At 43.7% G+C, this 12,909-nt stretch overlaps 1 protein-coding gene across 2 annotated transcripts in view; it reads right to left on the bottom strand.

Annotated features, from left to right (window-relative positions):
- The window catches only part of LOC139059365 (mucin-4-like), a 140,795-nt gene that overhangs the window by 18,504 nt on the left and 109,382 nt on the right, over positions 1 to 12,909 (bottom strand). For both annotated transcript variants that reach the window (XM_070537668.1, XM_070537669.1), the window contains 6 exons: positions 12,585 to 12,748; positions 11,461 to 11,578; positions 9,979 to 10,245; positions 8,090 to 8,179; positions 5,150 to 5,367; positions 2,650 to 2,832 (listed from right to left, as the gene is read on the bottom strand). In XM_070537668.1, coding sequence (XP_070393769.1) covers positions 2,650 to 2,832; positions 5,150 to 5,367; positions 8,090 to 8,179; positions 9,979 to 10,245; positions 11,461 to 11,578; positions 12,585 to 12,748 — 1,040 coding nt within the window. The remainder of the gene's footprint in view (positions 1 to 2,649; positions 2,833 to 5,149; positions 5,368 to 8,089; positions 8,180 to 9,978; positions 10,246 to 11,460; positions 11,579 to 12,584; positions 12,749 to 12,909) is intronic.

The following is a 12,909-nucleotide window of genomic DNA, read 5'->3' as shown; positions in this document are numbered from 1 at the left end:
AATTTTTGGATCCGTTTTATCAGAAAAAAAGTGCATGTTAAGTTTTAGATTCAAGTAAATACGGTAATTATAAAATTGACCCTAATGATTTTCTCATTGTAAACGTGAAGCAATAAATCTTAATGCGAGACTTAAAGATTATCACATGAAAAGTGCATTATTGTTTTCAAAATTGAAAATTGGATTATAGTATTTAACTCAGTAGTATTCTCGATAGTATAACTCAATAGTTATCGTATTTAACGCAATGCAACTCATAGGCTATGAGAGATGCTGTAGTGTGGGACTACAGGTTGGGTTCAACCATCTAAGGTAGTTTAGCATGCACCGAATGCATGGCACAAAAATGGTCTTTTCATTCTGTCTCCATCAAAATGCAGCTGTGATGGCTGGGAACGAACAGCCTCATGCTTAACAGCAGAACACGGTAGCCAATGAAACAACACAGTAGGCAAACCACTCTGATACTTGCAAAGAGCTGATGCTACTAATTTCTGCAGAGTATAATGAAATCCAGCCAGTTTTACCAAGAAAATTTATACTTAAATGCCAACGAACACAACTTTCATGTTTGCAGCAGGTACCCATGAGTGAGGTGATTGCACAAGCCTCATCAACGGGTAAGCATGAAGCAAGGGAGTAAAGGTGCTTACTAGTGAGTTGCAACGCTACTAACTTTCTAAAGCCTATATGCCTTGCTCTCTATTGGTTATACGGAAGGAGGTCAATGCTCAAGTCGACAAATTATTTACCTAAGCCTACAAAAAAAACAAAAAAAACAGCATGAATTCTCATATTTCCTTGTTTTCCATATCCATGGTTGGTGCACTTTATATGGACTCCAGCATAAGGAGGCACCATGTAATACGTATTTTCACGATTGTAAGTTGACACGAATGCAAGTCGACCCCGCCATATCGTGTGTGACAGGAAAAAAGAAAAGGAAGAGGGCGCCTTCGATAACGAAAATTTATTAGTAGCTGACATGGTCAGTGGACTACACGTCTTCACTAGTGCTGCCATCGTCATCGCTGCTACGATCCCACAGCGCGCCGTCGTCTAGCGAAATTCCACATTTGGCAAACGACTGCACCACAACATATTGTGGAACAGCAGCCCACGCCGAATGCACCCAACCACACGCAGCCATCAGGGAGGCTCTTTTGACAGGGTCGGTTGGCGTAAGTTCCCGGTCTTCTGCTGCCAGCCACTCATTGTACTCATGGCGGAGCAGGTCCTTAAGAGGCAAAGATCCTGGCTTGTTCCATGACCATGTCGCAGTTCACTGGCAGGGACCGATCACACATTTCAGCAATGCACGTCGCAAGCTTGGCCTACAGATCCGGAAAGCGTCCAAACTTCGGCACATGGGAAATCCCTCACTTGCCGTCACAGGCGAAAATTTCGCCTCGCTGCAGTTGCCAGTCTCGCACCACCCATTCAGAAACATCGAACTTGCGTTCTGCTGCACAGTGATTTGTTTCTTCGGCGTAAAGGATGGCTGCCCTCTTGAACGCTGCTGTGAACGAGTGCCGAATGGTTAGTGGAACTGGAGCACTCATGACGACTGAGGAAGCATGGCAGTAGCACGTAGCTGACAGTCAAGTCGAACGTGTCGAACCAATACCTTTGGTCAAACTAAGAGCATAGAGAAAGCTAAGAGCTACAGGGAAAGAGAAACACGTGAGCGGTGTCCGCTTTTCCACGAACTACCGATACTCCCCGCAAGCGCCGCTGTTGTGAGGGTGCCACCGCGAATGGAACAGCGGCGCTTTCATCAACTATTGACACCCTCACCATGAGTGTTGTGTGCACTGTAATAGACTCGAAAATGTTGAAAAACCCTTCCAAAAAGAGAACAAACACATGGGATAGTGAAAAGCTATGGGTAGGGCCATAGAGCAAACATAAAATTGTAACTAGGTTGCAGCTCCCATTGCTCTTGCTTTTTTGGCAGTGCCATGTTTTGGTTTCAATTGTAAGTCAACCCCCCACTTCAGATTTCCTAATTTAAATATATAGGTCGTCTCACAATCGTGTAAATACGGTACTACTCATGATTTGATGTTCGCTCAGGATCACTTGTTCAAGAGGTGGATCAGCTCTTGGCGACATTCCTCAGTGGTGCCAAATTTGCAAGTGCTTGGCGACATTTTCCTTTACGGTTTGCTAGTGCATGGATAGGATATTTTAGCACCAATGGCAGCCGGGTGGATTTAATGGGACAGGAGCTATTGGTCACATTTCCACAGGGCCCACCTAGTTCCCAATAGTCTTGCTTGTCGGTCTCCCACAGCATACATATGTCCCAGCTACAATTTTACTATGTTCTTTTACTTTTTTATTGACCTTTATCGTTTACATATTAAAGGTGGTGCTTGGGCACCACCTTTAAAAGGTGGTGCCCAGGATAGCTGGCAAGCTTCGCACCTGTAACTACAGCAAACCTGTTACGTTACCATTTCATACATAATGGTTGCAAAGTTTACACATAGTCTGTATCATTTCACAGTGGTAATACGATAAGCATAAGAAACTATGAGAACACATGCAGAACCCCCCCCCCCCCCCCTTTTTTTTAAGGATGGTGCACAGGGTGAAAAACTGTGGGAGGTGTGTGAAGGTATGTGCTCAGCACTCTTGCCAGACCTTGTTGGCAGTGCAGTGTGCAGAGAGGTTCCAGAGAGCCGAGAGGATGCTCTTGAGCGTGGCCTCCTTGCGGGCCTCCATTGAGGCTTCCATGAGAAGGGGCACAGCACCCACCTCCCTCAAGGTCTCGCGGCTTGTCGAGTCAGCTCGCCACGACAGGTTGCGCAACACGCTGGCTGTCACCTGCGTAGAAGCCATGGGCATGTGTTTTGTGCTTTATACTCATTTCCTTGTTTACCAATTCACATTTGTATTTAATTTTTATACTGTGTGCTATGCTGAACGAACTACACTGTTGGTGGTTAATTTGATCGATAACGAATAGAGAACAATGATCATCATCACATCATCATGACAACATGATGATCATTACCAGAGAGCTGCCACAGCAACAATGGCAGTGCCAGCGATGCAGCTGAGAGGTACCTATGATCATAGGTCAGCAAACTCACTCATGAGTTGACTCACTCAGGCTCACTCAGACTGCTCCGTAAGTCAAGAGCAAGTCCAGTTGAGTAGAATTTTATTGAGCATGAGTCCGGGTGAGACCAGTTGAGTACAATTTTGGTGAGTCTGAGTTCGAGTGAGCCTTAAACAAAAAATTAATATTGTGAGTGAGTCTGAGTGAGTTCCAATTTTTTTTTTTTATGCCCTATGGTCAATTTCAAAAAGCCATCACTATAATCATGGCAACAGCAGCAATGCATAAAATTAATCCCAGTGTCATGCACAAGAAAAAGTAACCCAGCACAGAAACTCGCAGATGCCATGTTATTAGAAGCTGCAGCGCTTGCATCCTCAGTGTAATGGCCCTGTCTCCTTCTCCATAACATACACACTCACATAGATGAGCTTTACATATATGAACTTTGTTTCTCTATGGCATAGTAATGCATGTCATGGAGCATGAAATATGTACATTGATAGAGAGAGATGGACTCTCAGATTTTCCATGTCTAAGTAGGCTAGATTTATTTAGTTGAAATCCGTAGCTTTATGGAACTTTTTGTTCATAGCTGTCCAAAAGTTCGTAGCTGTCCATAGTTGACCAAAGGTGTAAGCTACTTTTTTTTTTTTAAGTGGTTCAACATGTTGCTGTTTGAATATATTTGATTCAGAAAATCTTATTGCATCATGTTTAATTTATTTTGCATGTTATTATGGTGAAGTTACATTGTTTGATTAGTGTAATAGGTTTCTAGAACTTGTGAACACAGTCGTAGTATCTGTTTATATCATTCAGTAGAACAACATCCAAGCACCTACTTGCCCGACGTATCGGCAGCATGGAACTGAGATGACCCATAAATATAAAGCTTCCTCATACCACTTTTTAGACTCAATGTTTGTGTAAATCATGTTTAAGCTGCCGGGGACGAGAAAATTGCTGTGTTAAAGGCTTCTTGGTTTTCAGGCTCCAAGAGTTGTTTTGAAGGCCCCATCTGGGATTTAACCAATTCTGAATCCAAAACTTCTAGTACAACTGATGTCACAAGCGAAACGAGCAATGCCACATATAAGATTCGAGTGAATTCGTCTTTTTATCCTGTGCATTTGGTGTGCTGCTACATCAGGAACATTGCAGTTCTGAATCCTGTGTGCTGCTGTGTAAACTATGTGTCACTATCACTGTGACGTCGTCAGCATTCATGCCGTCAATCCTTTCAATGTTGCTTTTCACCAAGAGCCTGAATCGCGGAGCATCCTCTATTGTGGGTGTGTGCCATATTTGAGGCTGATTATCATCATTGTCAGGTACGCGTCCTTTGTGCCACCAATGCTGTTTTCACGAGCACAACAATGAAGAAGTGCGCGCCAACAGACCACCACCTTGTCAAGAACAATTTCTACGCGATGCACATCATGTAATTCTCGTCGACTCATTCTGGCCTCGGCAATGCGCGCACGGATGCCACTGATCTCATAGTCTGTGTGAAGTGGAAAGCTTTGCACTAATTGCCACGTACTCTTGTTGTGCAATAGCTTAGTGCTTAGCATGCTTGACTCTAAAATGCACATTGCTTCACTGACATGGGCTCAAATCCTACTGTAGGTGAGTGTGATGATGTTTTCTTTTTAAACATGCTGTGGAGGCAGCTGGGGATAATTAGGTGGCCTGACAATGATAAAAGCTGTCGCTGTTCGTCATCAGCAACAACAACGGTCGTTGTCAGGGTAGCGGAATGGACGGATAGGTTGGATGGACAAGGCAAACCCAATTTTCAGCACTTAGCTGCAGCCACAGCAAAAGACAATAATTGGCCAGGCATGAGCTAAGAAAGAACATGCCCAACCGAGACAGGATAACGGTGTGCTACACTATTGACCAGTGACCCCTGGTAACGGCCACAGATAATATAAGCTGACAGTCTGCAACTACCAACCACCCACAAGTATTTAATGTAAGTCTAGACCTACCTGGCCCAGTGTTTATGTTCAATCTTCCATCAAAGCCTCCTTTGCAAACACTGCAATAAAAGTAAAAACAGCCCTCCCATACCTGACGTAGGTCTTCACTGGGTGAGTGCAGCTGTGAGACTAGGGCACGCATGAAGCCCTTCATGGAGCAGAGCAAGGCCTTGTTTGTACCATCCCCAAAGGTCAGATTTGTCAGTGCCATGCCGGCGTATCGTCGCAATGTCACACAGCTCGGCTCAGCTGTGTTGCCATGGCTTGTCTGGTCCACTTGGATCAGCTCTGCTATTGCTTGCAGACCTCCTGTTTGGCATAGTACACAATATGCAGTCATAAATACACACAGCTGTCATCTTATGCATACAGATGTTCATGAGGAGGATGAACATTAAATAATTAAACTGCATTGTCTCATGTGTATGATGACAATACATAGTTTCATTTAATAAAAACTGTCTTGTCTAATACACGTAAGCACTTAATTCTTGCCTCTTATCAACCATACAACCAGAATCACTGAATGTTCATTAACATAGCAAAAATGCTTCACTTAAGTTCAACGTCTATACACACAGTGCGCACCGATGGACCCACCACTAGTGGCGGCCTTGCAAAGTGCGCTCAGGAAAGGAGGCAGTCATGTGCCATAATTTTCCGCGTCACCAATCATGCTTCTCTATTTTATTCACATTTTCAGAGCAAAATATGCAACACCTTTTGCATCTGGGGGGTGGCCAGAGCTTCAAGAAATGTCGAAGAAGAATTGTTGCGCAGTGGGGTGCTCAAATACCAGCAACAACGTGCCAGCGATGGGGTTCTAATTATTCCCTGCAAAGCCTCAGCAGCGGGAGCAATGGTAGCAATGGATCGCCGCCATTCGGCGGGAAATTTCCTGTTCTCATTCTTTCTTTTGTTGTGTCGGTGTTTTTCTACTTGATCATATTTAAACGGGTAAGCGACGAAGTTCGTCTGCAGTGCAGCATGTGGTTTAAAGGCATTTCGCTAAAGTTCTGAATGCTGTTTGCTGCTTCTTTGCCATGTTGCGCTATCTAGGCAGCACGATTGCATGAGTGCATCGTGTTGTATGTTAAAGCTACTGAAGCTTGCAAGAGCTGAAATTGTTGGTTTCATGCGGCTAGTAAATCCTCGCACCAGCTCTCTCGCACTTCATATTTTTACATCTATTTTATGCGTGGCTTCATGCATGTTGAACTCTTGCTAGTTGCTTTGTGCATAAGTGTCGCTGATATTTCTTTAGGTGCAAGATTCTCTCTGCCTTGTTTGTAAAGACTCTAAATCACGTTGTGTCTTATCGGAATGATACCAGGTAAGTTTTGCCCGAGGACATCTTAGATATTGTAGTTTCTTGAGAAATGCCTTAAGAAAATAAGTAGTTCAGGGCAAGAATTGCTAATAGTTGCTGCATATGGTATTTCTATTCCATTTTCGCTGAAAGGTTAATGTCACGTTTGGGAAGTCATCACACCTCGATGCTGTCTCAGCATACTTGCCTTGTCGAGTGATTTATTTGTTTCACAATATAGTCCCTTTTTGCATGTGAATTTTCTACTCAACTGAATTCTTTCTTATAATGCTTACGCTACAGAGGACTAAACCTGGCCTTGCCACCAGCACCTATCCACTTTGGCTGGCATTGCTCTGCCTTTAAGTATATTGTGTGGCATCTCTCTCTAGTAACATTCGAGAAAGAAAAAAAAAAACACTACAGAAAAGTTCGTCAGACTTTAGCTTTGTACGTTTCGAAGCAGTTCTCCTACAGAATTTAAAGTTGCAAAAACTGCAGCGGGAATGGCTCACACTCTTATTAACTCATGGGTTTGGTGACTTCATTGGCTAGTGTACGCATTTCCATCGATAAATTTGCAATTGCTCTTCTTGAGGCAACATTGACGGCACTTATTCAGCAATGTCCCAATTATTCATTGGCAGAAAGATCCCTATGACATGTGCAGACATCGCACCATGCGGATTTGTTTGAGATATAAGTCTGCACTAACGACATGTGCCTATTATTGATGTACAGAAGCAGTATTATGGCAACGGTAGAATTTAAAGAAAGAAACGATCGAGACATCGCATTACTCAAGAAAACATAGTAGCTAGTTAACATGAGCTCCACTTCATGTAAGTGGGGTTAACTGCATTTGTCTGCAGGATGCAGACAAATGGCATCTATGTTTTGGGTACTTTGGCATCTCGGGTTATGCAGACAACACTGAGAGTTCACTGATGCAATGCAGGAAAAGAAAGTAATATGCAGACTTCAGAGAGCCCTTTGGCTTTGTACTCATTTACTTCCACAGCAGCAGGCTCTCACAATGGACAACCCTAATTTCTAAAGAATAAGTTTTTCCTTGTGATGCACATGCTGTCTTCATCCCCTACAGTATTGTGTGCTGTGCCCTCTTACATATATGCAAAGACACCAAGTCTGCAAGGCATACAAAACCCTGCACAAATTGCCAGGACACAAAGCTGCATGATAAAACAGTGGTTAGTGTTTCTAACTTCCAACTGCTTATTGCCACAAGGGCAAGAGTTCCATCACCAGTTGTGGTTGTGGTAGTGGACAAAGTTTGTTTTTTCTTTCATTGTGTGGAAAGGGTTAAGCTGAGGATGAGAAGGTTGCTCAAGGATGTCGCGATAGCAACATGACAACAAAAATGTACAGAAACGATGGACACATCGATGGACACAATGAAGAGAGTAAGTTTTAAATTGCTTTCTTTCGCAGTTAAACATTGTTTACGTCACCGAGCCATTGATCTGGCCTGATGATGGTACAATAACAAAGAGGAAAGTAAGACGACAATGGCAACAACTGGCGACAACTGCTTGGCATGTCATGGACCAGGAATCAAATCCCAAATAATGACAAACAAGGGTTTTCTCTTCTGCCGACTATGTCAACCAAGAAAACATAGTACTAATACATAATATACCTGTGACAGATGCTGCAAAAGCTGGAGCTAGTGCCCTTAACAGCTTGTAGAAGAAAACTCACCAAGCTGGCACATGGCATGCCTGTGTTCTTCATCAAAGGACAGCTTCATGAGCGCTGCGATGGCTGATCCCGGATGCTGGTCACCAGCTTCTGAAAAATAAATACAGGGGACCATCAGCTCCTAATCACAATTAATGCACCTACTAGTCCACCATGCTAAAGCTTCCTTTGATTATCTGTGCTCACATGGCAGCAATATAAGAAAACCCAATTTATCTTTAAACTGCAGGCACGGCCTACTATTCTGACAGGACTATTTATGCCTCAACATCAAGCATGCACACTAGGGTCATACATGATTGTGGATAATTAATTTGCATTCAAGACAATAAATTGTCTCTGTTCTTGCGTTAAAATAAAGACACCACAACAGGGGTAAATTCTTACACAAGACTTAGTGAAGCACCACTGAGTCAATTACATTTGTTTTTACACACCATGGGATTCCTCTCACTGTAAGGAAAGTCACTGGCACTCAGTTCTTGTAAAGTGAATTTGCCAGGTTTTTACGACAATGATTTCAAGAATTACACAAATAGCCTCTTATTCCCACAGCCGAATGGGGTAGCAGAGTGAGCCACTGGCACCATCAGAGCTGCTTGTTAAGCCAGAAGATCCATACTAGGCACAGCTTGAGTTATCGGGACACGCCCAGTGTGTTTGGTAACAGTAAAGTTCAACTCTTATATGGACAGAATTTGAGGATTGCCCATCCAGATCTTAAGAGGGAGGATACCCACAAACGCCCTTGCTGGATCATGTTGCCAGGAAAAACAAAAGGTACAAGAAGAGGCAAGCATTATATTTTTTCAGTAGTTCCATGCAGCAGAGCCAAGGCTATGTGGCCTGCGAGCGAAGACTTTTGCGCAGTGAGATGAAATGCCACAGTTCGGAACCGTTGGATGACTAAATGGCCTTGACAAGTGGTCTTGCAGGCAGGTGTTTACTTGGAAGCTTCTCTGCAGGTCGCAGGGCAGTTTAATTCGAGATTTCACTTCATTCTTAAGGCTCTATATAGAGCCTCTTCATTGAGGCTCTATATGATAATGAAAATACAGTTATCCCCTTGTTCGAATGAAAACGTGCAAAGAAGAAAAGAATTAATGCAACGCTGCCATACAAACATTAATTTGCATTTAAAAAATACAATTAGTGGCTTTGACAGTGGCTAAATTCATACATCTAGTCAGCACAGCCTCAACACCATGGAGGACTCCCTCACCGGCAGTGCGTCATCATTCACAAAAATGGTGTCCTCAGACTTGATTTTGTGGTATAATTTCAAGCTGCTCTTTTACACGAAAGGAACAAACAAGTTGGCATTGAACATGCTTGGAACAGTGCCTTTCTTTCTCTTTGGTGCCTTTTTCTTCTCCATGGGAAGAAGATATAGGTAAGCTCCCTCATCAGCTGGTAAACGGTCTCATCAGACAACTGCCCCACCCTTAAGTGGCTATTGTGCCCTCCGTGGACACTCTATCATTCATCCAAAGTGGTTGTACTTGTGAAAAAGTGAAGAAAATGTACAGGTTGCTATCTTCAATGCCACAAGATGGAACGTGGCATCTCTGTGTTATGTGCATATATGTTCTAGTTCGAAAGTAAAGGAAAACATTCCTTTTCATAATCTTCCCCATCTTGTTCATAGTTGCAGGAGTCCCAAATTTGCCCTAACAGCAGCCACGATCAGGCTCCAGGTTGGTGCTAGAAGTGATGACACTGTCCAGTAAGTGGCATTTTTATGACACTGTAAGGACATTTACAGGTCAAACTTGCTGCTTACTGCAGTCTCCTAAAGTGGGCAGTATAGATGACACCACTGTTTAACCTTTTACATCAGTTTTGTGAAAATAGCCTACACCACCAACAGATCTGCTGGTGAGACTCACCATTCTGGTTGGGCTCTGTGATGCATGCCTCAAGGTCGTGCAGGTAGTCGCAGAAGTCTCGAATCTGCTCCAGGAGACGCAGAACTCGAGCCTCGCGGCGGCTTTGACGGTCATCAGGGTGGGCGTGCACGACGTTATGCAGTGCCTGGCTGGCCCGCAGCCGAAGTTCTCGCACAACTCGACGCTGTTCGGTCTGGCTCTCCTGCGAGTCCCCTTCCTGCTGTTGGCTGCTGCCATGCAGAAGTTGTATGAGCAGAGGCAGGCAGCCTGCGACAAAAAGAAAGCAAGGACAGCATATAGCAGCCGCTTGATTTCACAAAGCAACAAGGCAAACCCCAGGAAACCAAATGGATAATCTTAACGCAAGTGGAAAAGTTAGTTCAATATTATAGCCCACAGAAAGCACAATATTGGCACGTATACATTCTTTTACTCGATGCCAGAGCTCACTTTCACACAACATACACCGCGACAATAGGTCTTTTTGATTCGCTGTCCCCAACTGTCCAGGACTGCAAGAGGTGTTGATTTCAGTCTGTAAATGTAGGTGTAGGCAATGTCCCTGGCAGTCCTGGGCAGCCCAGGACAAAAAAATCAATTATACCCAATATTTCATCTAAAGAATGCACATTAATGTACCAAGAACAACTCACTTGCAGGTGAAGCAAATGGAACACATACATAATATCAATGTAATATTGCATAAAAAATGCCAACAGCAACAAAATACTTTTTAATCTTTCAATGCAACAACTATACAGTAGTGAATGGCAACATGCCAATCATCTAACTGCAAAACATGTCTTGTAATGCATGACACAAACAGAGGGTGACAGCCGTCTCATTTCCAAGCTTTACACACACTTCTTCTAGAAGCACTATTGCATGTAGCATAAGGCCAAAATATGGGCTTGAATGATGCAACTAACATGCTAGCACATTCTTAATAGTAAGTGCACTTTTTAAGGAAGCTGATATATTTTGCATTACAGTGTTTGCTGAGAAGCTGCTCCTTTCTATTCATTAAGAAATCTTCCAAAGTGATCACTACCTATACAATAAATGTGCTATCACACATTCCCTCTTGATACAGATTATGGTGTTAGCTTAGCCAATTCTATCTCGTGCCCCATAAAGTAAAATGAATACCTGCCAACAGCCACAACTAGGAGTTATGTTTTAAATATTTCTGCTTCAATGTTGAAGCCTTCCACAGGTGAAGCATCGTGCTAATTGAGTTGAGAAGCACCATAGTGGAAGTTTCCAGACAGACGTCAACCACATGGGGTTCATCACTAAAATTTCAACATGCTAATATTTGCACATTCTATCCCAATCAGAACATAGACATCACCGTAAGGATTTGCATCGGCAAGTGGCAACACTGTGTCATGACAATTAAGCAACAGAACCAATGCATTGAATAAGCTCCCACGCAACTCAGCAAGCACTTTCCTTTAACTATTGCTGAGGTCGACTTACCTGACTGTCTCATAGCTAGACAGCTTTCCTGGGAACCTGACATAGTGAGCAACGTCCGACTCAGGTCGTCCTTGTCATGTGTTCCCAGCATAGACAGCAGAGAGTATACCATCTCCACCTGCGAGTGTGTTTCCCAGACAACTCTGTGAAGGTTCACACTGACGCAGCATGGAGCCATGGAAGCAGCATTGTACAGGCACCGACAAAAGTGGTACACTCCACGCAGACCACGCAGCGGGAGCCGGAGCAATGGCAAACTGCATCGCAACGCCATCTACAGGCAGCATCTGGGATCATGTCTGCCGATAATAAAGGGAACCCATTGGCTGTCTCGATCCCAGATGCCGCCTGTAAATGGCGTCGCGATGCAGTGTGCCGCTGCTCCGGCCCCCGCTGCGTGGACTGCGTGGAGTATACCACTTTTGTCGGCGCCTGTACAAGTGCTTCATGGCATTACTGCCAGGAAGAAAAAAATGAGAAAAGCCCAGTCAAAGTTGAAGGCAGCTACTCAACGCACAAAGTTGTCTCAATTGTAATGATATAGGAGATCTGAAGTTGCTTGGCATTATTACACATACCATACGAATTCCATAGCTGCGGAGATATTTCATTATGCAATTAACATGATTCAAGCACTATGTACCAAACTTTTTACCACAATGGAGGGCCTTTAGAAAACTTTCATGACCCTTATACCCATGGGCATACCTACCTGAGGTGTGACACAACAGTTCACCTTACTGGTACTAACAGACTTCCTCAGAAAAGAAAATTCGTGAACGCCGTCTTCAAGTGTGCATGTAATTATCCAAACAATAATATTTCAACCAATACTTGCTTAAAGCTACCAATTTTCATATCACACTGACACTGTTAAAGAATGTTACTGTTTTACTTCCTCCAATCTCCCTGACAATGTTCAACACATCATTGACAGGTTTCTGAACCTTACAATCACAGGACCCACTGTCCTGTTTAGCAGCAAGGTGACACATGACAGCATAATTCACTGCGATTCACATTACCTAACTTTTGCACACTTCTATTGATGCCTTATTGTGAATAGTTCCTGCAAGTCTTACAAGACCAGGCACCAATGAAAATGCGGCAACCGAGGACGTTACCTTCGAGCTTAGATGACGGGAGTGTGGTCGCCGACCCCCATAGTAGCTTGCACTCATCCCAACGCCAAATGTTGGCCCTGCCATGTAGTCCTCCTCAGGAAAGCCATGAGAACCATCTGCGGCACCACTCACCCCCACACTGGTCGGCAAGCTCCGCCACAGAACTAGAAAAGGAAAAGAATGTGGCAAATGAAGAAAGAGCCACGCAACCCAGTAGTGGCAGCAGTGTACTATTATGGCTTCATCACTGCAATATTTACAATTACTCTAACTTCACAAAAGCAGCGTAGAGTAACTTGAGAGAGTTTTAGTCTTGGTGCATCAT

Source organism: Dermacentor albipictus, chromosome 4 (assembly GCF_038994185.2).
Source record: "Dermacentor albipictus isolate Rhodes 1998 colony chromosome 4, USDA_Dalb.pri_finalv2, whole genome shotgun sequence".
Taxonomy (NCBI): Eukaryota; Metazoa; Arthropoda; class Arachnida; order Ixodida; family Ixodidae; genus Dermacentor; species Dermacentor albipictus.
The sequence above is the reverse complement of the archived record's forward strand: the minus strand, read 5'-3'. Positions and strand labels throughout refer to the sequence as shown.